At 43.4% G+C, this 23,964-nt stretch overlaps 1 protein-coding gene across 2 annotated transcripts; it reads right to left on the minus strand.

Moving 5' to 3' along the window:
• Nucleotides 1-4,115: 4,115 nt before the first annotated feature.
• On the minus strand, nt 4,116-21,724 carry PCP2 (Purkinje cell protein 2). 2 transcript variants are annotated; one of them, XM_053376280.1, is made up of 6 exons: nt 21,631-21,724; nt 19,565-19,627; nt 19,104-19,280; nt 9,392-9,515; nt 7,629-7,792; nt 4,116-4,284 (listed from the first exon to the last, which is right to left on the minus strand). In XM_053376280.1, the coding sequence occupies exons 2-6, from the start codon at nt 19,574-19,576 to the stop codon at nt 4,279-4,281; spliced, it is 483 nt and encodes a 160-aa protein (XP_053232255.1). In that variant the 5' UTR covers nt 19,577-19,627; nt 21,631-21,724; the 3' UTR covers nt 4,116-4,278. The 2 variants fall into 2 exon arrangements, with proteins under 2 accessions (XP_053232255.1, XP_053232254.1); XM_053376279.1 differs by lacking the exon at nt 21,631-21,724 and adding an exon at nt 20,990-21,622.
• Nucleotides 21,725-23,964: the final 2,240 nt, after the last annotated feature.

Genomic DNA, 23,964 nt, shown 5'->3' on the forward strand with positions numbered 1-23,964 from the left:
TGGAAGCCACCCAGAGTGGCTGGGGAAACCCAGTCAGATGGGCGGGGTATAAATTAATTATTATTATTATTATTATTATTATTATTATTATTATTATTACCCAACTACTTGTGCTGTGTTTCAGTGAGTGGTTACTACCTGTGCATGTTCAGGGATCTGGTTTATGTTTCTTGATTTTATTTGTTCATTTATTGCATTTATAGTCCACCTTTTTCTCTGAGGAGCTCAATGTGGTATACCTGGTTTCTCTCCTCCTCATTCAATCCATACAACCCCCCTGTGTGGTAGGTCAGGCTGAGTGGCAGTCATTTTCAGAATTTCTGTTATTGTTGTTGTTCCACCTTTTTTTCTGACGGGAACTCAAGGCAGCTTACAGCTAAAATTTTATTTCATTCCATTTGTCTGTGGAAGGCGTTGATCCCTTCCCTCACACATTTTTTCTTTACAACAACCCTGTGAGGTAGGTGAGGTTGCAATTGGCTCAAGGTGACCAATGTTGATGTGTAGATGACGTTTATGTGTGAAGCAGGATCCGGCACAGGAGATGCTTCCTGATGGAGAACAGACCGTCCCTATTTTCCTTGGAGAAACGTTGGAGGGAATGTAACCATATACTTTCCATACAAATGATCATCACAGAAGCTTAGTGGCTACTGATCCTACAGAGTGGGATTTAGAGTGGAGAAGCCTGGGGTGTAACTGTTTCCTTGCTCAACACTACTTTGCTCCTTGTAAAGGTTCTTCCAGGCATCTGTTTTATAGTGCATTCATGGTGCTTTGCACTTAGGATGGTATTGGGCCGTTTCACACGATCCTGCTTTCAATTCTGTATGCAGAGGTGGATTTGGTGTGTGTGTGGCCGGTTCAGTGGCACTGGGCACAGAGCTGCAGGGGACACCGCAATTATGATTCAGAATGGCATGGAGGGTGGGTGGGAGGGGCACCAAATTTTGGCATCTCACAGGGCACTGCTGAAATTTGAGACCCCAAAGTCCGCCACTGCTGTATGGACCGGGAAAGATTTTGGGGCAGACTTACTGCTATGTTTCCAATAAGTGCATATCCCATAACTTTCTGCTGACATCCTGTAACTTTTTTATACCACAAATGTTCTGGGACGGTCCCGCTTTTGTGCACAATAATGCAAGAGTGTCCTTCCAGATGATAGTATTGCATTAACTTTAGGGAAGCATCACAGAACAACTACCGGTAGTAAAGTGGCATGATGTGTGTAAATCTACCACTAAGGCACTATTATTGGTCAATACGTGAGAAGAATTCCAGTCTGGAGGGGCCCAACCTCTCTTCTTGCACCTTCTGCCATTTTAATGTGTGGAGTGGGTGTGTGTGTCTTAACTCTCAGGGGTGGGTGGGCAATAACACAAATATTAATAGTTTAGTGTTTAGAGCATAGATAGGGAACCTGTGAACCACGAGATGATGTTGGACTCCCATCATTCCTGACCATTGGTTGTGCTGGCTGGGGCTGATGGGAATCAGAGTCTAAACAACATGAACTGAATTAAACTGATTATTGTGATACATTTCAGTCAAGGTTCAGGCCTGCTTATGGGGCTGAATTGCCCTTGATCGCCCTGATGGATGATCTTTTATAGGGTCATAGTCAGTGGGGGTGTAGATCCTCTTATTCTTACTTGATCACTCAGCAACTTTTGACACCATGAACCAACTCAGTAAGATGGGTATTTGGGAGACTGTTTTACAGTGGTTCTGATCCCATCCCTGAGGTGTGCTTCAAAGAAGAGCATGGGTGATTGATTATTTTTTGGCTCCCAGGTGGTTGTGCTGTTGGATGCTGCAGGGACCATCTTGTCCCCAATGCTATTTAACATCTACATGAACCATTCTGAGTGGGCATTAGATTTGAGGTGAGGTGACATTAATAGGTTTATGATCCCCAGTTCTATGTCTTTGGGACATCTGAATCAGGAGAGGCCATGAAATTGGCAAGGTTGAGGTGCTGTAAGTGAGCAGCTCGTGAGTTTGGATAATTGGTCAATTGCCTGTTTTGGACAGGGTCATACTCCCCCTGAAGAAGCAGGTTTCTAGTCTGGGGATAATCCTGGATTCATCTGTGTCATTAGAGGCCCTGTTGACTTCAGGATTGCCTTTTAGCAACTTCAGCTAGAGTAAGGCACCTACAGCTGTTCTTGGACCAGGATAGCTTAACCAGTGTCATCAGTATACTATTAACCTCCAAACTGGGTTACTATAATGTACTTTTTGTGGGGCTGCCCCAGAAGCTGCAGCTGGTGCAAAACATAGCATCTTGACTGCTTACTGGGGTAGAATATTACCACCACATTACTTTAGTACTGAAGGGATTGCACTAGCTGCCGATTAGATAGCAAGCTAAATTCAGGATGTTAGTACTGTTAGAATTCCTGCTCCGTGACTGCAGTCATAGGATTGTTGTCTATCACATGACAGTATATGTTTTGACTCCACAGAGTGGGAAGTGATGGAGACAGGATGTTTGTGTTACTGTGTTCCATGAAGTGGGACTATTGTCCTTTGTCTTTCCCTTTGCTGTCTGATGCTAGAGAGAGAGGGAGCCATGTTGCAGTGCTTTGTATGTGTTTATATGTAAATAAAGTACCATAGATTAGAAAAAATGATGAGCTGCTGAGGTCTGTCAGGCAAGTTGCGAAGATTCTGTGGATCCCAAGTGTGCCGGTGTCTGTTGGCATCGGTCGCTGTGCTGTTTGAGCTGAAGAAAGCTTTTGAAGCTCCTGAACGATCGACCAGGAGGAAGGGAACATGCCAGTTGGGCATGTGTCTGTGCCAGGGTCCTACTCGAGTGTAGGCTGAACTCCTGACAAGTACTAGTGTGCAAAGCCCTGTGCAGTTTGGGACTAGGATGCCTAAAAGATTGTCTCATCCCTTATATATAACTGATCACCACTACTCAGCAGGAGAGGGCCTCTTGCAGTTATTGTCTCTACAGGAGGTTCATTTCATGTAACACAGGAACTGGGCCTTTACTGTGGTGGCACCTACCCTTTGGAACTCCTTCCTGTTATACATCGGATAAGTGCTGTCTTTACTGTCTTTTGGGTGCCTATTGAAGACCTTGGTTTTTTTCCAATAAGCCCTTTTAAGTGGATTTTTTTGTCCTCGTTTGTGTTGGATTTGAAATTGTTTTTATATATGTTTTCATTGTGGATATTTTGTTGCTTGTTTAAATTGCTTCAGAATGTTTCATAGGAAGTGATTTCAATGAAATCAATGAAAACAGCCAGAGGGTCACAGGTCCAATGATCGGGTGTGTGTGTGTGTGTGTGTGTGTGTGTGTGTGTCAACATGTGTATACAATCCCACCCCACTCATCCATGTGTTACTGTTCAGCCCCCAACACTTACCTTTTCACTCTATGGGCCACTTCTGACAGTCCTTTATTAAACTCATTTTAAGATTTGCCCTCCATGTGCTTTTCTTTTTTCCTATACCTACAATTTTTCTGCTCATTTACTACTAATGTGAAAACGTCCGATTACCCATCTGGTACAGGGGGTTTGGAACATGGACTTGAGTTGCATCCAGATGGCCGGTTTGTTAAGCATTTGTCCTGATTTTTTTCATACAAAATTTGCGAAGGGGTTATAAGATGTTGGCTCTTTATTGAACATTCTGACTTGTTTGCAGGGAGGTTCAGTGTTGCTTCAAGCAAATGTAATCCCACACTTTCTGGAGCAGTTATTGCAAAAAGTTTAACTTGGGATGGGTTGGGGAGGGAACAGAAAGCTAGTTTGTCGCAGAAGAGGTCCAAACCAGGCTTTAACTGTGCAACCTGAAATTGCCAGTATGTGACTAGAGCCTTCTTGAAAATAGTGACACTGTATTTAGGTGTAAATTTATTGAAGTGGTTGTGACATGAAGGACACTCGTGAATTATGCTCAGTTCATCAGAGGGAAAGGCAGGATCCCAACTCCAGGAGCAGCTGGGAGTGACTTACTTAGTGCAATTTTACCTCCCCTCTTACCACCACGAGAGCATGCTATTTGCAATGGTTGTTTCATGTACAAGAGTGCAGTTCTCGTTTCCCTGCTCCCCTGCTGCTAAGGGTCATCTGCTAAGGAAACCGACAAGGAAGAAACCATCTGAGTCTTTATTGGACTGGCAGGGCATGTACAGAGAATGAGCAGGGCGGGTACTGCAGTGAGGGGTTGCTATTGGGCGAGTGGCGGAGTGCTGTGCTTGGTGGCATTAGGTCGGTGTCTGTCTGCCACCTTCCCTGATCAGGACTGGGGAGGTACTCATTTCTGCAAAGAAGAAAATACAGTGGTGGTAGTGCAGCCAAGGACGGGAGCGTTTCCCTCCCTATAGAGCTGCCCATGGCACATACAGACACATAAATACAGAAACATTGAACAGACTTCCATCAAGATTCCAAGAGGCTGTGGGTGGATGCAGTGTGTGCTGTCGCTGTTTCTCATATTCACTGATGACCTGCATCTCGAAGTGTTACCTGACACCACCTGCCTGTAGAGAGCCAAAACCATCTATTGTAACCACAAGCTAGGAATGGCTTGGCCATTGAGTGCCTAGGTCCAAGCACCCCAAGGATAGGAAGGAAGGAAGGAAGGAAGGAAGGAAGGAAGGAAGGGGCTGCTACCTGAACCCTGGGCATTCGTGGGTGATTACCGTAATCTAGGCAAATGATGGCTTTTTCAAACTTTGCCTTTCATAAACTTCTGGACCCATTTCCAGCACCTAAAGAGCTGCCTCCCAAGCTTGCTTCACTGTTTCATGGATGTCAGGACCACAGGGTTGTCAAAAGGCAGAGCATGCCTTACTGCCCACCCTGTCTGGTGTTATGTACTAAGCTTGGATCCTAGAACAATAGGCAAGTAGGATCCTAGAATGCAACAACTGATTGGTCTTTCTCTTTAGCTAGATTCAGCTAATGCTCCTTCATGTGTAAGGCCCCTTCTGTGGCCCAGAAGAAGTGTGCATAGATTTGCAGAGGCCCTATGTGTCTAGGCATTCACTTTACATCCATGACATCAAGTCAAACCTAGCCCCGGGACATGAACAAGTTTTGTAGAAAGTGTCATCCTGTAGATGCCTCTTGTGGACACGACACAGTACGGCACAGACAAGGCCTCATGTTGTTCCAGCCAGAAAACACAGGAAAGAAACAGAAATAAAGAGTTAATCAGTTGAATAACAAGGAGAATATCACAAGGCCACCCCGAGCAGGGCAAGGGTTAGTGACAGTCTGTCAAAGAGACTCAATAAGGAAGCTTAATACGTGCATCATTCTGGAGTATTAATGGGGCCACAGGGAAAAGACATTGTGAGGATATGTATGGAGGGACATCTTCTGAGGCAGAACTGCTCTTCTCTGCAGGGTGTGTGTTCCTGCTCTTCCTCAGTGGCAGAAAGTGATAGATTGGCTACTTTGCAAAAGGACACTGAAAACAGGTTTGGTAATTTAGTTTTTATGGAGGAATTCAACAGAGTGCTGAGGAGATTGCTCCATCCATGCAAGGTCTACTGCTAGCCTGATGGAACCATGTTCCCTCTCTTCCCCCTGCATGCTGTTTTGGAGGTTCTCCTGGACCCTCCAATAATTTGGGAGTGCATAGGAGGAGAGGGAAATTCCCATTGCACAGGCTTCTGCTAGTGGGACATGTTAGCTGACTCCAGCCCTCAAAGATGAGAATCACAATATGACTGATTACAGATAATGAGTGTTGTAGAACCTTGTGTTTGTTTATGCAGGTCTGGCTGGTAGATAGAACCAAGTGGCTTGATGGGGTGAAAGGAAGAGAAGGAGAAGCTACTACATGAAGTAGCCCACAGTCCCATCTCGGAGGCCACAGTGGTTATGTAATGGCTAATCCCAGTCCCCTAAAGTCCGCAATGTACTTAAATAGTACATCTCCCTTGGAGGTACAAAGGGCAATGGCCCGCAAGAGAGCCTTTTCTATAATGACTACAAAATTGTGGAATTTCCTCCTTACACAGGGGCATCAGACACTGTTTCTTGACACAGTCATTGAAGAAGCACATCTTCTCATTGGCCTTTGACAGCTGAATCAGTATTGCTAGTCAGTGCTTTTTTCTGGGGGTACGCAGGAGTATGCATATTCCTAAACATTTTGTGAATCTTTGTACTTTTGTCCATTTACTGTATTTATTTTCCCCGATTTGAACAATAAAATGGTGATTTCCTTGAGTAAAAATGAGAGTACCCCTAAACATTTTTAAAGGGAAAAAAGCATTGTTGCTAGTGTCTCCCCATATACCGTCTGTTTTGTTGATATGTACATATTGCATTGTATGGCACTTTGGGGTGGGGCTGTTTTATTTTATTATACTCTTTTATTTTTTTTTTAGATGGAACCTGCCCTGGGACTTTATGGTGAAGGCCGGGTAACAAAAGTAAATGATGACGATGATGATAGTATATGCAAGCATGAATACATTTGCTGTATGTTACAATTGTGTAGATATAAATAGAATTAAGGTGGCCTTGAGAGAAAAATAGAGCATGTGGGTGTATGCATGCGTGTCTGCTTTTTCACATTAAAATCTTGAGTTACTTGTGTCAAGTGTGAATGCTATTAATGTGGAAACAAACAAACAAACAAACAAACAAAAATCAGAAGCCTCTTAGTATGCAGACACGCAAAATAAATTATGATGATACTGACTTTGTGTCAACTCCTTGCCATCTGCTCTGTGTAGAGATGGTAATAAGTGAATCCTACTTGTTGCTCCAAGTGAATGTGGGAACTAGCAGAAACTCTTGTTAACAGACAATAGTTACCGGTTGGGCTTTAAGCATTAGTTTAGCTTTAAGAAAATGTGATACATACAATTTTAGTAATAAAAGATAAGTTTTCTGCTAGTGTGCAGTGTCCTGAGGGAACAAGTGATACTGCCCTCTAGTAGGCAGAATGTCTTTTAAGCGAAAATCATGGTAGTGGCACAGATGAAACTGATGTTTATTTGGAGATAGACAATGCTGCTTTTCAGGGTATTGAATGCATTATATTTTCTTGGTATTCATCCTCCTACTTTCATCTCTAGTAAACATATTCTGCAGGTTTTTTTTAATGCTTGCACAACAATAAATGAACTTTGAGGGTGGTATGTTGGCGGTGAAATGTTCGCATTTTGTTTTCACCGTGATGTCTTTTCAGGATTTTTACTGCTATTATTTGCATTATTTTGCCATTTCAGCTTGTTCTCCATTTCTGTTATTGTTCAATATTTGATATGGTTTTTAGTTATTGGCATGAATTGTTTATGTATGTCACCTTTTAGAGTGGAAAGACAGGGCAAACATTTTTTAAAAGTACATCAAGCCCGATGAGCCACGGTGCCTCTACAACTCCTATTGCTTGTTTCCAGAAACAAGCTGTGTTTGCAGAAACAGGCTGTGACTGTGACATAGCCTGACTTATGTGCATTTCCAGCTGTACTACAGTTATACTGTGCAGGTAACTTTTGGGGCTGGACCTAGACTTAGACATGCGGGACTTACGTTAGTCCCATTAACTGGGACTTAATGGTTCTGCTCTAAGCATGTCTAAGTCAAGATAGAACCCAGAGTCTCCCCGCCCTGCCCACTGCTTTCCCATCTCCCTCTCACCTTGGTGGCCCCAGAGGCCGGTTTGTTGCTGGCATTACGGTCAGCATTTTGGAAGCCTGGGAGGTAGTTGAAGCTGACCCGCTGATCGTCCATCCGCCGGCTCTGCGTATGCGCCAGCATATCCATGAAGTTGTCCATCTCTGGGGGTGGGCTGGGGCTGTTCTCTGCCCAAGAAATGGAAAAGGGCATTAGGGAAAGGCATACAGAGGGAGCACAGCACTAGGACTGATCTTGCCTCCCTTAGGAATCATGGACTTCTAGCAGTCAGTATTTGGTATCAGATTCAAGCAGAAAGAGCACCCTCCCATTAGGACAACAGTTCTCTGTGGAGTATAAGGGACGCGGGTGGTGCTGTGGGTTAAACCACAGAGCCTAGGACTTGCCGATCAGAAGGTCAGCGGTTCGAATCCCTGCGACGAGATGAGCTCCCGTTGCTCGGTCCCTGCTCCTGCCAACTTAGCAGTTTGAAAGCACATCAAAGTGCAAGTAGATAAATAGGTACCCTCCAGTGGGAAGGTAAACGGCGTTTCCGTGCGCTGCTCTGGTTCGCCAGAAGCAGCTTAGTCATGCTGGCCACATGACCCAGAAGCTGTACACCAGCTCCCTCGGCCAATAAAGCGAGATGAGCGCCGCAAGCCCAGGGTCAGCCACGACTGGACCTAATGGTCAGGGGTCCCTTTACCTTTACCTCTCTGTGGAGTCAGCTTTCCTGATACAGAGCTGGGGGTGGGTAAATGTATCAGTTTTTGTTTCTCTCAGTTACTCATTTACCCAATATTACACTTATGCCTACTATACAATTTTTCACAAAACAATTTCTCGTAATTTGAATTTTTAAATATTTTATCTGATATATATGTATTTTATGCACACTTTATGCTACGGCTGCCATATATCCAGGATTTCAAAGGTGGAATCGACATCTGGGGGGAATTTCCAAAAGGCGGCGCTTTGTCCTAGATCTTAGGCATGTGTTTTTTTAAAACAAAAGCTCAACAATTTGGGGGCTTTCCTTGCAAAAGTTCAACAGTTTTGGGGTGTCCTGGTTTTTACTTTTTGAAATATGACTACCCTAAATATGCATTTTTTTGGTACATGCTACTTGGCTGGAGAGCTGCATTACAATATTTGGAGAAGTATGAATTCCAAAAGATGGTTGCATTTTGCTCTGCGTATTCTTTTGAAAATTGCAAAGACAGCTTCACCTCTAAATGCAAACTGAGGGAGAAATTTAGCATAGTACTATGGCAATTGTCGCATCAGCGCAAGCTTTTCAGCTTGCCAGGAGGAACGATCCCCCCTTTCCTCTTCCCATGCACTGTCCTGGGGGTTTCCCCAAACCACCCAGAACCATTTATTGGGGTGGTGGAAGCCCAGTTGTGCTAGAGGAAGTCCTTGTGTGGGCTCGCATAAATGGGACTAGATATCAGAGCCCTACCCTGAATCAAATCTCTCTCTCATCCTTACTTCATTGTACAAAGATGCTTCCAGCTAGCTTTGTACCTATGATCCACAAATGCATTGGAAGACTTTATGACCTAATAGAATTTCCCAAGCAGGTCCATAATAGTTGTTCACATATTACCAAAATCTGAGGACTGGGGTCAGCAGTTTTATGAGAAAACGGCCTCCAAGGAGAGATGGACCTCACCTAGGCTTGGGGTAGTCAGGACCAAGAGCTGTGCTAGCTTTTGCAAAAATGTGCCCACTGACCAGAACTTGCCCCCTTACTTGCCCCTCTCACCCAGCCTTGGTTAACTCACTCTTCTCAGTGTCTGAGCCGCTCTTGTTGTGAACAATCTGAATGTTGCATCGTTGCTCATCCATGCGCCCTCCTTGTACATGGGTCAGCAGACTAAAGAATCCTTCTTGTTCTGGGGAACCCGACTGCAAAACAAGGACAACAAATAAACAGGGCCTGACATCATCTATCCTGTGCCCTTGTGGGTCCTCCCCTCTGGCTGGCTTTCATCAGCAACATGAGGAGCAAAGCTGTGTTGTTTCCAAACTTTTGCCAAAGCACTCAGCAGGAACTGCTGCAGGTAGGTGAGACACACACACATGCCTCCAATGGGTTTTTCAACCCTCTTATATGGTGCTGGATTACAAACAGTTATGCGGTGTCTTCCTCTGTTGATCCTATCTTCATCTGTCAGAGCTGGATTTTTCTGGGAAATAGCTTCCTTTGCCTTGTTGAACTTAACCAATCAGGAAGTTACACAGCTTCCTATACATTTTACGTACAGTACAGGGATGTGTAGGCATAAGATAGGCATTACCAGTAGCAGTACTTAGCATTTATATAGTGTATTTTGAGTGTACAAAGCAGTTCACACACATCATCTCAATAACCCTTACAACAGCTCTGCAAGTGCCTCTTTACCCTGGCTTTTGATGTTCGAAGTGTATGTTTTTGGACCCAACTACGCACACATCACATTCAGTATAATGCCAATTTCTGTTTCCAGATCTGCTTAGTATGGCAAAAGTTTCCTCATCCCTTAATTTACCCCATTATGCTGGCTGATTCTCCAGTGGATTGAAGGTTGGTGATCAGCGCACCCACCCATCTTTTGACAGCCGTTGTGCCAACTTGAATAAAATATTGGGAGGGGGGAGGTAAGCCCCACCCCACATAATCAATCACATGATGTGGTGCATGCACACTATTTGAATGGCAATGCCCCTCAACTTGGGGGGGGGCAGCCCCCTCAAATAATTTATTGGGGGAGCCGAAGGCACCTTGGCCCTATGTTTGACAGTCACTTTGTTTAAAGTCTGAAAACAAGGGATTTTTTGTAGCCTAAAGCCTAAGATCATGTTATGGACCATCTGCACTGTGAGATAAGTATCCTTGCAGTTAACAGCTCTCCTTAGGATCATATACCTAGACTGACACTGTCTTGTTGACGGACTGCTCCTCGGAGCACACAATGACACAAGGCCTCTCAAGCACACTCCACACATGTGACAAATTTCCAGCATGGCTATAACTTCTTTGTAGAACACTGCTTGTCTTGTACAGCTAATACAGCCATGTATCTTTCAAGGTGTGCACTTGCTGCAAGAACCCACAGTCAACTGGGGCTGCCTACCACATGTGCAGGTAATGGAACTGAAACAGATGAGGCACATGTAATTTCCTACAAGGCCTACAAAGGAACATAATGTGTGAAGCTGCCTCCTCAGTCACCAACATGTTCAGGCTAAAAAGAAGCATAAAGCCCCAATTTGCTCTGGTGCATAAGAGCTGAACTAAGCCAGCTGTGTCTGACTAAAGCAACTCTGAACAATGGAGAATCCACCCACCTCCCCATGCAACCGCTTCAATTACTTAATTCCCAATACTGCTAACTAGTGCTATTTTTCTACAAAAAGAGGTGCCTCCCTTGCAGACCCTCCAAGTGTCCCTATTTTCCAGGGACGTCCCTGATTTAGAGAAGCCGTCCCAGTTTCTGATTTGATCCCGGAATGTCCCACTTTTCCTTAGAAGGTCCCTGTTGGAGAAATATTGGAGGGTATGGAGTTATCCGACCCCTGAGCCGTCTGAAAGAAATCCTGTATAGGGAAGGGTTTTTTAAAAAAATGTTTAATGTTTTATTATGTTTTTATATACGTTGGAAGCTGCCCAGAGTGGCTGGGGCAACATAGTAAGATGTGTGGGGTATAAATAGTAAAATTATCATTATGGAATGAGACATCTCTATTTTCATCGGAGAAATCTTGGAAGGCATGCCCTTCTTCTCTTACAATGGCACCCACCTGAGGGGTGCTGGAGTGGAGTTCAGACTGAAAAAAAAGCCCTGCTGCACATTCCTAGCCATTCTCAGTCTCTGATTATCATTTGCCTCCTCATACCAGATTTCTAAGTGGTTCCTAGAGCCTCTCTTGGAATGCTTTTATTCAGACAAGTCACTTTTTATTTTTCTCACTGATATAGTCAAATGACATCCCTTAAGAGGCTTATTTCATCAGAAAGCAGGTTTCCCCACCCCACTCCCTCTCCTTCTTCAAATCATAATGATCATAGGTCTGTGGATTTCAGGCTTTAGAAATGATAGAATTGGATGTGCAGGTTTGAAATTATTTTTTTTTAAGTGTGAAATCTTCCATTTGCCTTTATCCATCTTGTGAGTTCAAGGCTGATCTGAAGTTTGAATTGGGGTATTCACAGCTCAGTGTTTTAACTGTTAAATGTGATTAAACTATTATACTATATGGAGCTAAGTTTCATTTTATACAGTGTTTGAATTATCGGGAAAGGCAGAGAAATTATTGAGGTTAGGTGCAGTGTAGAGGTTGCGGGGTTTGGAACAGTCTTTCAGGTGTGCTTGCTTTAACAAGCCTTCTCTTTCATCTTCTAGATATAACTTGAGGGCTCCCAGCAGGTCAGAATGTTTCTTTCTGACTTGAATATGAGGAAGACTATAGCCTTTTACAAAAACTATTAAAAAAAGGATTAAAATCTATACAATTTCCTTTTAGGACTTTTCCTTTTCTTTTCACAATGAAGTGTCTGCAAATGCATGCTTTGTTCTTTACTTAAAAAATGCTGCTGGATACACTACCAGGATACAACACAGCTGCTTGCTTTTTTAAAGATTAAAAAAGAAAAATTATTTCTTAGACACAGTACGAAGAATAACAAACAACATTACACAAAGTTTGACTTCTTTCCTGTTTCAGTTAAGAAGGGGAGTGCAGCTATATACTGAAGTGCTGTATACTGAAGCGGCCTGTGCTTAATATTTTGGGGAACTGTTTTGGGGTTACATCACAGAGCCTAGGAATAAAAACTCCCTAAAATCAGCACCCTCTGTTGTGTGACAAGCCTGTGACTTGTTGTGATAGTGTAGCTGGCCACAGTGGAGCAATTAGGCAGCTGCAGCCTCTTTCTCCTGGCAATAGTAGTCCTTAGTTGGTATTCTTGAATATGTCCCAATGGAGCCGAGGTAGCCTGCTCCTAATCTGAGACAGCAGGCACAAACACAAAATAAATTATCCAAAATGAACCCAAACAAATTATATAATGTACTATTGAAAACATTATTTGCACAAGCACATCATTCCCTTTATTTCCAGTGTTCAGACTGGGAGTGACATTATTTATGTAGCCAAAATGGTACTGGCCGTGTACAAGGCAAAGGTGTCAGCAGGTTTGGAGAAGCTCCAAGATTTGCAAAAATAGAACAGAATGTAAGGAAAAATAGTAAACAGGGAAAAGGGAAACGTCAAACAGCCAGAGCCATAAAAACTCAGAGATTCATAGCTTTGCGAGGCAAGGGAATGTCAGTGGAAGTGCAAATGGAATGGAAGGTCCTGCAATCCACCACCACCTCACACCTTTTAAAGTTTGAAAGTCTGATGTACCACAGTAATCCTGCTGCTTATCCATGCACAACAGCACACAACCAACCTGTAACTGTGACTATCTTGTCACATCAGCAAACATTCCACATTTGCACTTGCTAAATAAAAGATGAGTATGTGTGTCTTTGCATATATGCTTCGCATTGGCTACAAACTAATTGCATCAACTCAAATAAATAATATTCCAAAGTATCTGAAAACCTGCACCCAAAAAATTGTAGTATGAGTCCAAATCAATATGTGAAATTGCCTCAGATTATTCCCCCCTGAAGGTGTCTCCTTTCTTCAGGCTCCCCTTTCTTAGCCCATTGCCTACTTTGTTCCTCTCCTTCAATTACCTTGACTCGGGGCACCCCAAATCTTTCCTACCTTCTGGGTTCTCTTTCCAGCCCTCAATCTGTTTCTCCGAAGCTATTCCCATCCCTGGACCCTATATGTATAAAAGGTTTTCCATTAGAAAAGCTGGCCTGCAAATATCTTGACAGAATGTTCATGAACATTCATTGTCGCACACTGGGTCAGCGTATGGTTGTATACCGGTACAAGTGTAATACAGTACAGATTGTTACAGCACTGTGATTTCTTGTAGTATGATGATAGGATCAGGTGCATCAAATAGGCATGAACAAAATTGCATTGACCACCAAACAACAACAACAACAACACCACCACAATTCTAACACAATAACGTAAAACAGCATAAAGCTGTCATGAGTCCCATATGCAGAATATACTGTTACTGAAAGAGCCAGACAATTGAGGTCATTTTTCTAAGTCATCTGGCAACATTTAACAATCCCCAAACCCCTTATTTCTAGGGTTGGCAGCAACACACTTTTGTCTCTATTACAGCTATCTACAAATAGTTCTTCATAACCCCCTTTTCGCTGTTAAAAAAAAAAGAGTGTTGCTATTTGGTTCTCCCATTGTGCCCTATTTATATTTCTCTCCCTATATCGTATCAAATAATAATTCTTCCATTGCATTGTACACTCACACACAGAAAGCAGGTAGATGGGAAATAACAGCAGGTGGGTGGGAAATCATCTACATATAAATGTGTGGAAGACAACATCCATTGCTTGTTTATAAATCATTACCACAAACGTAGACATGTAACCTCTGCATCTTAAATTGGTCTATTCCCCACTTGCTCTTCCAAACCTGAGAGCACTGATTCAAGGAAGCACTGCAGCCTATTACCCTTGCCATACTGGTAATGAAATCAACCTTTGCTCTTCCTTATTTTGAGACAGAGCAACTGAATTCACCACATCCTCCCACAATTTCACAAAACAATTCAACCAATATCTGACTGCATTGTACAGCTGCGGAAGCATTATTTACCATTTCACGGTTAAGTGGGTCAAGAGGTTCTCAAGGCAAAGATAAGCCAATATATAAGATTCAGAGTCATAGGGCTCCAATCCAAGAGGTACAGTAGGCCTTTTCTGTGTCAAGGAGGGTTACTCATTTTGGTGAGCAGACAGAACGAAGAAGTAGCTTTGCAAAGTTGTCCATGTGATTGCCTATTTGTTTACTGACTATGCAGGCATCAATATACTGGAGAAGGGATGGTATTACTAGAAGTAAGGTTTTATTATATTTTTATATATGCTGGAGTGGTTGGGGAAACCTAGTCAGATGGGCAGGAAACAAATTATTTAATCATCATCATCATCATCATCATCATCATCATCATCTTGCCCTTCTCCACCATATAGAGGAAGGGATGTTTTCTTCCAAATCTATAAGCTATCATTTGAGGGGGAAGCCATCAACAAAGGTGGCCATTTACACGACACAGAAATGTGAAGGGATAAGAAATTAATCACTGTCAAGCTGAGGTGTCCTGGCACCTTACTAGCTCTGGCTTCACTTCCTCTGATAACTTTCCAGCATTGACTAGGGGAAAGTGGGGAAGGATAAAGATCCAACTACAATGTTAAGGAAGAACAATAAATGGAAGTGTTTGGATGCACCAGGGGAGTTGCTTAGGGAGGAAGGCCTCAGGTATCATATAACAAGGTCACAGTATATAGAGGAAGGGAGTGGTGATTGTGGAAGATGAATGCACAATACACAATATACAAAGATGATGGGTAGTCAATAACATCTTAGCCCTAGGGGTCAGGTGGCAGGGGTCAGATTGGTGAAACTGGAAGCAGTACACATAGAATCATAGAGTTGGAAGGCAACTCCTCTAGCCCACCCTGTTGCTGGTGCTTGATCTGTACATTAGCTTTGAAAGAAAGACACCCAACCCTATCGCATTAGGAAACCTGGGGTATGCTTGGGTTAGAAAAAAACACCAAGGGTACCTTAGAAACCAGACATGAGAGGGCAAAGAGAACAGAGCACCCTATTGGAAATCAGCAACTAAGAATTGGCAGGGTTAAGCTGATACAAAGGGGATTGAGGCCAAACTGTAGAGGAAGTGATAGACATGGAGGGGGAGGGAGGAATATCAGTCAGCACTGGAGCGAAGCCAGCAAGTGTTCAGAATTAAGGGATTAATCTCCTTTCTAACCGTGTGGTCTGGTCCTCCTGCTGCACTAACTGAAAAATTAAACTTAATGGGGGCATTTGGCTACAAAGATATGCTTATTTATACGTGAGGTTAGTCACTACGTCTGGCAGTGTGATTCAAATGAATAAATGTGGCCCAGCTAGGCTTTTTTTTTTTTTAACCATCTCAGACTTCAAGGCTCAAGTAACCACTGACAGGGACTGACATCTCTTCCCTAAACAGTCTGCCTCATATATTTTTTCCCCAACCACTCTTAGCAAAGGCTCTTCATTCAGCTCCTTACTATCAAGCCCATTTATTTTTAAATCTAAAACCCACAGCTGCTTTTTTCAACACTCTTGAATTTTCAACATCCTTCAAAATGAAGGGTCAAAGAATGGTCAGAATATTATTCTCAAGAACCTCAAAGTGCCATGTTCCTTACCGAACCAGATATTGCATTTGTCCTCTGTCTTGCTACCATGTTGCCCTAGATGTTCAAAAGTAGAATTCGTGTTTCTACTACAACCCTTTAATCTTGTTCAGAATCCCTAGTTTCCACAAGATGTTTTCCTGTTGAATTGGTGCTTCTTGTGTTCCTGTATCTCAGAATGTGGCCTTGCTTTGAACCAGGGGTGGGGAACCTAAAGCCCTCCAGATGTTGGACTCCAATTCCCATCATCCCCAGCCAGCATGAGAGCTGTAGTTCAGCAAGAGCTGGAGGGCCACAGGTTTCCCACTACTGCTTTAGCCTGTGAAGTACCATATGACTAGAAAGGTCCCAAGAACCAAAGAATCTAGACCTCGTTGTGCAGAACTGCTACCCCATCAAGCTGGGTATCACTTTGACAGCATTTTTCTTTAACTTTTAACGTTGATAAAAGGATTTTGTGTTTGTACCTGCACTCGCATGTAATCGCCAATTAGCTGGAGAAAAAACCAACCTGTTCATATTATAGTTTCTTTCAATTATATCAACTTTATATCATTAGTTCTCACATTTAAATGTGGTCAGAAATATACCGATCCATAAAGTGAAGTCACTGAAGGAAAGGGTTATTGAGTAATGCTCATGAAAACATGAATCAATGTCACACAAGAAAGCAAGGCCATGGATGACAGAAACACACAGGGGTTATAGACAAATAGACGCTGGCAATGTAGTCACACAGAAAACCATAACTGGAAGAAAGTGCCCCATTGCACACAACCATCCAAGAATGACTATCAGATGTGGAGGGAAAGGGCAGAACATAATGAGGAAACTAATAAAGGAGAGAAGGTTGACACCTGAGCACCAAATGAAAGGAGTGGGAGAGAGCCATCAGAAATGGACATGTCAGAATGCTACCAGAACAGAATGTGTGACGCATTTTCTTTGCAAACGGTATCCAATTAATTGTGGGTCCCACCTGTCCATAAATGACTCCTACTTCTTTCGCTTCTATCGGCCAACCCTATTTTTGGATAAATGCCACTCCCCCAGCCCATTCCCCCACCCCTGAGCCCAAACTCAATGGCTGCCACAGACATTCTAAGTCCCACAGCAGTGGAAAAACTGGATGAAGACCTCTATTTGCAGCCCGTCCCACCATGTCCAGGCCAACCTTACCCCGCTTGATGGGTTGGATGCTGGTGCTGCCTCTGGTGCTGCCTCTGGCAATGCCTCTGGAGCTGGAGCTGCTGCTGAATCTGGCTCCTTTTTCTCCTCCTCTTCAGTTTTGGCTTCTACTGTTGTCATTGTGAAACACCCCTCCTGTAATACTGCTCAAAATAGGTTCCTTCCCCCAGCGAAAAAGCTGTTTATCCCCTTGAGTTGGTGGTACAGGACCTGTCGGCGCTGTGCACTTTCCCTGCCCTCTGGCCACTCTGACAGTCCTGATGCCCGCTGCTCTTAGTGATTTATACAGAACTACAGCAGTAAGCACCCCCTCGCCGGCTCAGTGCCACCCTCTCCCCCGCACAGCCTCACTCTCTCCACACAGGAGATCAAAATCCATATTTTAATAAACACAGGCGTCCAATCTGCTCCCTCCATCGGATCCCCGTAATCTGCATAAAGATTATCCTGGATAATTGTCTCAAAAGAGCCAACACACACTTTGTTAGTGAGTGTGTGTGTGCTTATGTGTTCCCATGTGTGTACATGCACATGTGTTGCACCACAAGGAAACTGAGGAAAGCACATGCCTTTCCTTCTCTCCACTACATTTGTTTTGATCTGGCGTCATCCAAGCTGCTAGCACAGTCCTTGTTTCCCTTGCCCTAATCAAGCCATGATCTGACTTCTCGTGAGGTCCACTTTCAAGTCAGATGTACTACACCTCTGACATGATACGACACTACTCATTTCGGGGCCTGGTAGCTGAGTCAGCTACAGGCCTTAGTGCTTGGCCAGCCTCTGTGAATCCTGGCTCAAGCTGACTCACAGCCCTCTGGGGTGATATGGGAGGTAAGACTTGGTCCAGTCAAGAATGCACTGCTACACATATTTGTGAACACTCTTCCTAGAGATATAAAAGGCCATTTGCGAGTCCTACACTAATAAATGCTTGGCACAATAGTGACGGGAAGAAAGTCACTGGCCTGTACTAAGTAGGTAGCAATAAAGTGAATTAATCTCTAATTTGTTACTTCATTAACAGTTATCTGAGCATGGAATTTCCTTTCTTGCGCTCTTATCTCACTCATATATTTAGCCCCACACATTAGAAATGAGGAAATTGTTCTGACAGTGTTCTGCCACACCCCTATAGAAGTAAAAGGGTAATAGGAAACAGCCAATGTTCTCTGAGGTAAGCAGGATCTTTCGATCCTGTCTTTATACTTTCCTTTCTGATAGTGGGACATGGGGATAAAATTGAACCAGGTAGTGGATTTTGTGAGCATTGCTGTATGCCCTTATTTCTGGCCCATGGAATAAAAGCTGAAATATATGAGTTGTGGCCAAGAAGCTTGTGTTCTGGATGTGCTTGCTGCATGAAGCATATAAGTGTTTAAATTGTGGGAAGCCCTTTCTTGTATAGAAGTTAAAGTTGGAAGGTTGATGGTGGATGGGGATTGTCAACAACTATCTGCAGCAGCTGTAAGGTTCTTAAGGGGAAAGGTGGGCTTTCATAGCAAATAAGTATATGGGGGAAAGGGCTGGGAAAGTTGTTAGTCATGAACTATTTGCAGATGAGGGCTGGTGGAGAAAGCAGGTACACAGGCAGGCCCAGTCCACTGAGCCTAAATACATCTGCAGTATGAGGAAGAGCAGCTGAGTGTCAAAGGTTGACCTGGTCCAGCTGGTGCAGTTGGCCAGCTGTTGAGTTCAACAGGTGGCATGTGGATCTTTTGAGACGCAGGGATGCCAAGGGATTTGTACAGCTTTGCAAGAGCAACTGTGGCCCTAACTTCTGCCTCCAGATTAAAGCAGAGCCATATTGTTACTCTAGGCAACTTGCCCAGCAAATGTTGGCAGCAGGGTCCAGAATAGGGTGCGCATGACTAGTAAGGTGAGTAGAAATTGACCCTGATGGTAAATACCAACAAACAGGGTAGCCTGATGAAGGACAGAGGAGAGACTTGGGGGACGGGTCATGTCACTCACTCACTGAATGAGGCATCTTGGTATTCTTGGTGCTGGTGTAGCGGGTGCTGGCATCATAGTCACCAAGAAAGGCACTAGGCAAGGCTTGGTACTGGCGGCCAGGCATGGACAGAGCCCTGAAAGAGCACAGGAAGAACTTCCGTGGACGCTTAACACTCCCAAGACTCTTCTTCTTCACCACCTACAAAAATGTCCAAGTCAAAGGATCAGATGGGGAAATGTATGAGGGATATGCTGGTTTCCTTACCCCCTGCCCTCCTCCCCATACTTGCCAGTTTCTTTCCAAACCCATTGGCTTTCTCAGCCATTTGGATTCTCTGGTGATTGTCATACAGGTGGCCAGGAATGGGCTTCTCAAGGCTTATGCTTTATGCTCCCCAAAAGGCCACTGAGACCAATTGTAAGCATTTTCTCTAAATATATCCCAAGTTCAGCAGTAACCTCTCATTTGAAAAAAATCCCTACCTGGGCAGACATGTTCCCACTTTGATGATATGATGTTGCAGTGATGGCCTGGGATGAGATATGCTGAGAGAGAAACATAATTAGACAACGTAGGCAGCAAGACAAGCCCCAACGAAACCGTTGCTCTATCTCAGGACAAGAGCCTCCTGGACAGTCTGGGTCATCCCCATGGAGCTTGCAAATTTTTTTGTTTAGAAATATATAGTGTTAATTCAGATCAGTATAGCCCTATAGATCTTGATGTTTCATTTCAGAACATCATAACTGTATATAAATTAACTGAATAGTTATCAGGGACAGGGCCTTCTCTGTGGTGGCATCTGTGAACACACTTGCACAATCTTTTCACAGTATCCTGTGTTTGACATATCCTCTCCAGGACTTTGCTGGCTTTGAGAAAAACCATTAAAAAAATCCAGTGAGCTTTTGGGTGATTTTATGACACTCCATTTTAATAACAAGTTTATCTTCTGGTGTTGTTTTTAATGTTACTTAATGTTGTTGTCGCTTCATCTTATTGTTTAATATATTTCTAATACCTTCTGCTGTTGTTTTGTTGTCACACTGGGAGGGTGAACACCCAGGGGTTGCCAAATTTTTTGAACTTCAGGACACATTTATAATTTTGATAAAGGGATGTGGGTAGCAGTTGCAAAATAGCTGCCATGTAGCGTGTGGCATATCACAAAGTGGCTATTGTTGGGCATGACACATCACAAAATGTCTGTCACATCTAAAAGAGCAGAAGAGACACAACCAAAAAATGGTGCAGAGAAGACTAATTAAAAATGTTTGCAACATGGGTATGTAAACAGCCAAGCATATTCCAGAAACCTCCTTCGCCACCAAAAAAAGTGAGTTTGTCCTGAATTACCTAGACACTAGGGAGACTGAAGTACTTTGGCATGGTTTTTATACTTGATGTTCAACAAGCACTGTCAAATCACAGATCACATTTGTCGCAATGGACTGAAATCAGAGATCCAGCGCATCCCATGCCACAGATTTGTCAATTCTTATTATTTTCTCATCTGCTCCAAACCACAATCAAATCTGAGTCCACACCTACAAATTTTATATGTCTATAGGTTTTTCTTGGGGGGGGGGTGTCCTTGTAAAGATCACAAAGATCCATATGGCTCCACACCACAGATTTGGGTTGGCGCTAAAGAGCAACGTATCTGTAATTTTTATTTTTTCAAAGTTCATTGAGACAGATGTGTTCTGTGCCTGATGCTGCTTTTGGACATATCTTGCGTAAAGATCATGCTTGTGAAGGAAAAGTTTTCATGTGAAGCTATACTGCATGAATAGATTTCAGGTAAGTTCAGGGTGGAGGGGGCACAGGTCTGACTTCATTCTATTGAACACCCCCACCCCCACACTGGTGAAAATGAAGGAGAAATCCTGAAGCCAGTAACATACCACTTTCACAGGGAAGAAGGACAAACCAATGGGGAAGGGCCATAGCTCAATGGCAGGCATCTACTTTGAGTGCAGAAGGTCTTGGGTTCATTCCCTGACATCTCCAGGTAAGGGATGGAAATGTCCTCAGTGCAAAACCACAGCCAAACAGCAAAGTAGGCAATACTGAGCCAAATATACCAAGGGCTGGAGCTGGTACAAGGCAACTTCTAACAGTCCTGAGTGAGGCATGCCCCAGAGATTCCAGCAACCCTTTTAAAGAAAAAGTGACCATTGGGGGGCAAGCAAGCACTCAGGCTATGTGGAGGCAAGCCAGTGGGTGGGAATCCACCCTGCCATCTCCGGCACCCCCTTTCTAAAATGTGAACAAGCATCTGTCCGCTCTGGAACAGGAGAAGCAGCTTCTGTGAAGGCAGCCAAGCAAAGGGGGTCCCTCCCTTTCCCCTGGCACTACCTCAAGTGTAAACAAAGAACTAAACCCCCTTCTTCAGGTTTTTTTTTAAAAAGTCCCTTTAGCCAGGCCCAAAACAACACTTTGGGCAAGTGCTTAGTACTGCAGCTGCTGGCATGAGGTGGGCCTCACAAGTTCTGACATCGTCCCCTCAAACCTCTATGTACCATGGTCACCATGGCTTGCTCACCAAAGCCTAGTGGTGCCTCTTCTCCAAGTGAAGTCTCTGTTGCATCGAGACAAGAGGGGAGGCATCCAATCACAACCACGACCCACTATTCCCGGCATCCAATCAAAACTTAGTATTGCAAATGGGCGTGCTCAGGCCCACTCTAGGCCTAGCCAAAGAGACATAACCCAAAGAGAATGGAAGTAGGCACTGCAGTAGGACTTGGTGGGGGCACTGGTGCCCATGGGTAAACCAGGGCCGCATAAGAGTGGGATTTTTAAAGTATGTTGAATGAAATTTAAATTTAAATATACCACAGCTCTGTAACATCTTGTATTTTCAAAACATTGAGCTGGCACTGTGTAAATAAATAAAAAAGGCGTTTATGTACTCACCCACCTTAAGCCAGGATTTTATACCCACAGTCCCATCTGTTTTGAGCAGAGGAGACATCAAAAGAAGCTCTCTCTGTGAACAAGTGCAGTGGTAGCTCATGTAGGTGCTCTCCCCCACCCCCAGCTGATGAGGCACCATTCTGTTTCTTTTACTGCTCTTTTGGATGTGGCAGCCATTTTGCATTACGCCACAGCTATTTTGCGATTGGCACACATGGCATTTTCTCAATATTCCAAATGTGCTCATTGGTCCCAAAAGGTTGGCCAGTTATATCCCAGGGGGTAGCTAAACCCCAGGTCCAATCCAGAACATTCTGTGATGTCAAAATTCTCCTGTTAATTTAAATTCCTGCAGGGAATTGATCCATTAGATCTTTTAGCAAAGCTTGGATCGCTTAACCAGCTAATAAAATATTTCTTCAGGATCTTACCTGGTTGCAAATGGATGCATGCACAGGAACTGTCTATAAAACGAATCAAAACACCACACAATCTGCATTTATTTATGAAAATGTTTATACTATATTCTACATTTTTGTCTTTGCAAAAGACGCAAGTAGCTAACAAAACCTAGCCAGATGGGCAGGGTATACATTTTTTATTATCATCATCTTATTAAAAAGTTTAACTCTCTTTTCTGTCTGTACAGATGCTCTTAGTCAAAAGTATATCATATTAGTCAAGATACACCCCTGAACACATTTGTCATGGCTGTATTGTGTAAGAAGTCAATGTAAAAAATGTGTTCTTTACTGATAGCTTTCTAACATCTGCTAAATGCAGTAATATTGCTGTCCAAGAATCTTTTTATGTTGTGTTTGAGAAAACATAGCTATTATTATAATCACACCAGAGAAGGTTTTGCAGTTTTAAGATAACTGAAACATATTCGTGTGAGCATGTAATTTTTGCATTATAAAGAACAGGTAATTGCTAGAGGAAGTTGGTGAGGAAAGCCTGTGAACAGACAGCAAACATGTTTTTTACCTGTAGACGTGATACAGAACAGGTAAATATGAGAGGTAATGTGAAAAGGGAAATCAAGAAACTGTACCCTAACGGTGCTAATGGAGCAAATACGTAAGTGTGACATCACATTTCCACCATCTTATCTGCAACCTTGACATTATCAGCACCATATTTATCTGTAGGAACTGAGGAAGCTGCCTTATAGCAGATGAGAAACTATTTGTCCATCTAGCCTGCATTACCCATTCTGGCAGGCAGCAGCTTCCCAGCAGAGAAGCCTCTTTTAAATGGAGATGCCATTTGTACCTTTGGTTTGCAAAGCACATACTTTACCGCTGACTGAGCTATAGTCCCTTCCCTTAAAAGAGAAAGCATTTTCCTACAGATACCTATAGTCTTTGCCATTTCCTTCCCTTTGGGTGTGTGATGTACTTTATGAGTGGGAAAAGGCACACCAGAACTAGTTTGCCTTCCTAAACCTGATGGAGAAATTCTAATGACTTCACATACACCCATCGCCTGCCCATTTGTTCTTCTCGCTTACCTGAGATGCTCACATCCACTACTTGTAGACCGTCCTCTGCTATCTCCATTTCCTTGCGCTATCAGATGCAGGGTGGATGGAGTTTCGTGGCCCCTGGAGCCTTGTTAGCACTAGCATCAGTGCATTTGCCCACTTAGCCAAAGCAAGTTTCTATGGCACCTGACTCCTCTAGGGAACGGTGGTAAGAAAAAAGAAAAGAAAAGAAAAGAAAAGAAAAGGAACAGATCGATATAGAGAGAAAAAACTGGTCTTCAATGGTCTTTAAAAGGAAGGTATGAAAGATAAAGAATTCCCCTATTGAAGCAGAGAATAACTTGAGTTGGAAACTCCTCTTGCACTGAAGGAGGGCAGTGTCAGCCAAAAGATATGTGTGTGTGTGTGTGTGTGTGTGTGTGAGAGAGAGAGAGAGAGAGAGAGAGAGAGAGAGAGAGAGTGTTCAAGCACAAC

Source organism: Podarcis raffonei, chromosome 2 (assembly GCF_027172205.1).
Source record: "Podarcis raffonei isolate rPodRaf1 chromosome 2, rPodRaf1.pri, whole genome shotgun sequence".
Taxonomy (NCBI): Eukaryota; Metazoa; Chordata; class Lepidosauria; order Squamata; family Lacertidae; genus Podarcis; species Podarcis raffonei.

What these genes read in the sequence shown, in the direction of transcription:
- PCP2 (XM_053376279.1), bottom strand. Translation starts at nt 21,049, where the DNA reads ATGCCTGCCATTGAGCTATGGCCCTTCCCCATTGGTTTGTCCTTCTTC. An exon ending in GTGGGAACATGTCTGCCCAG is followed by an intron (nt 19,281 to 19,564) that starts GTAGGGATTTTT and finishes ACATTTTTGTAG; the next exon opens with GTGGTGAAGAAGAAGAGTCT. An exon ending in ATACCAAGATGCCTCATTCA is followed by an intron (nt 9,516 to 19,103) that starts GTGAGTGAGTGA and finishes CTTGTTTTGCAG; the next exon opens with TCGGGTTCCCCAGAACAAGA.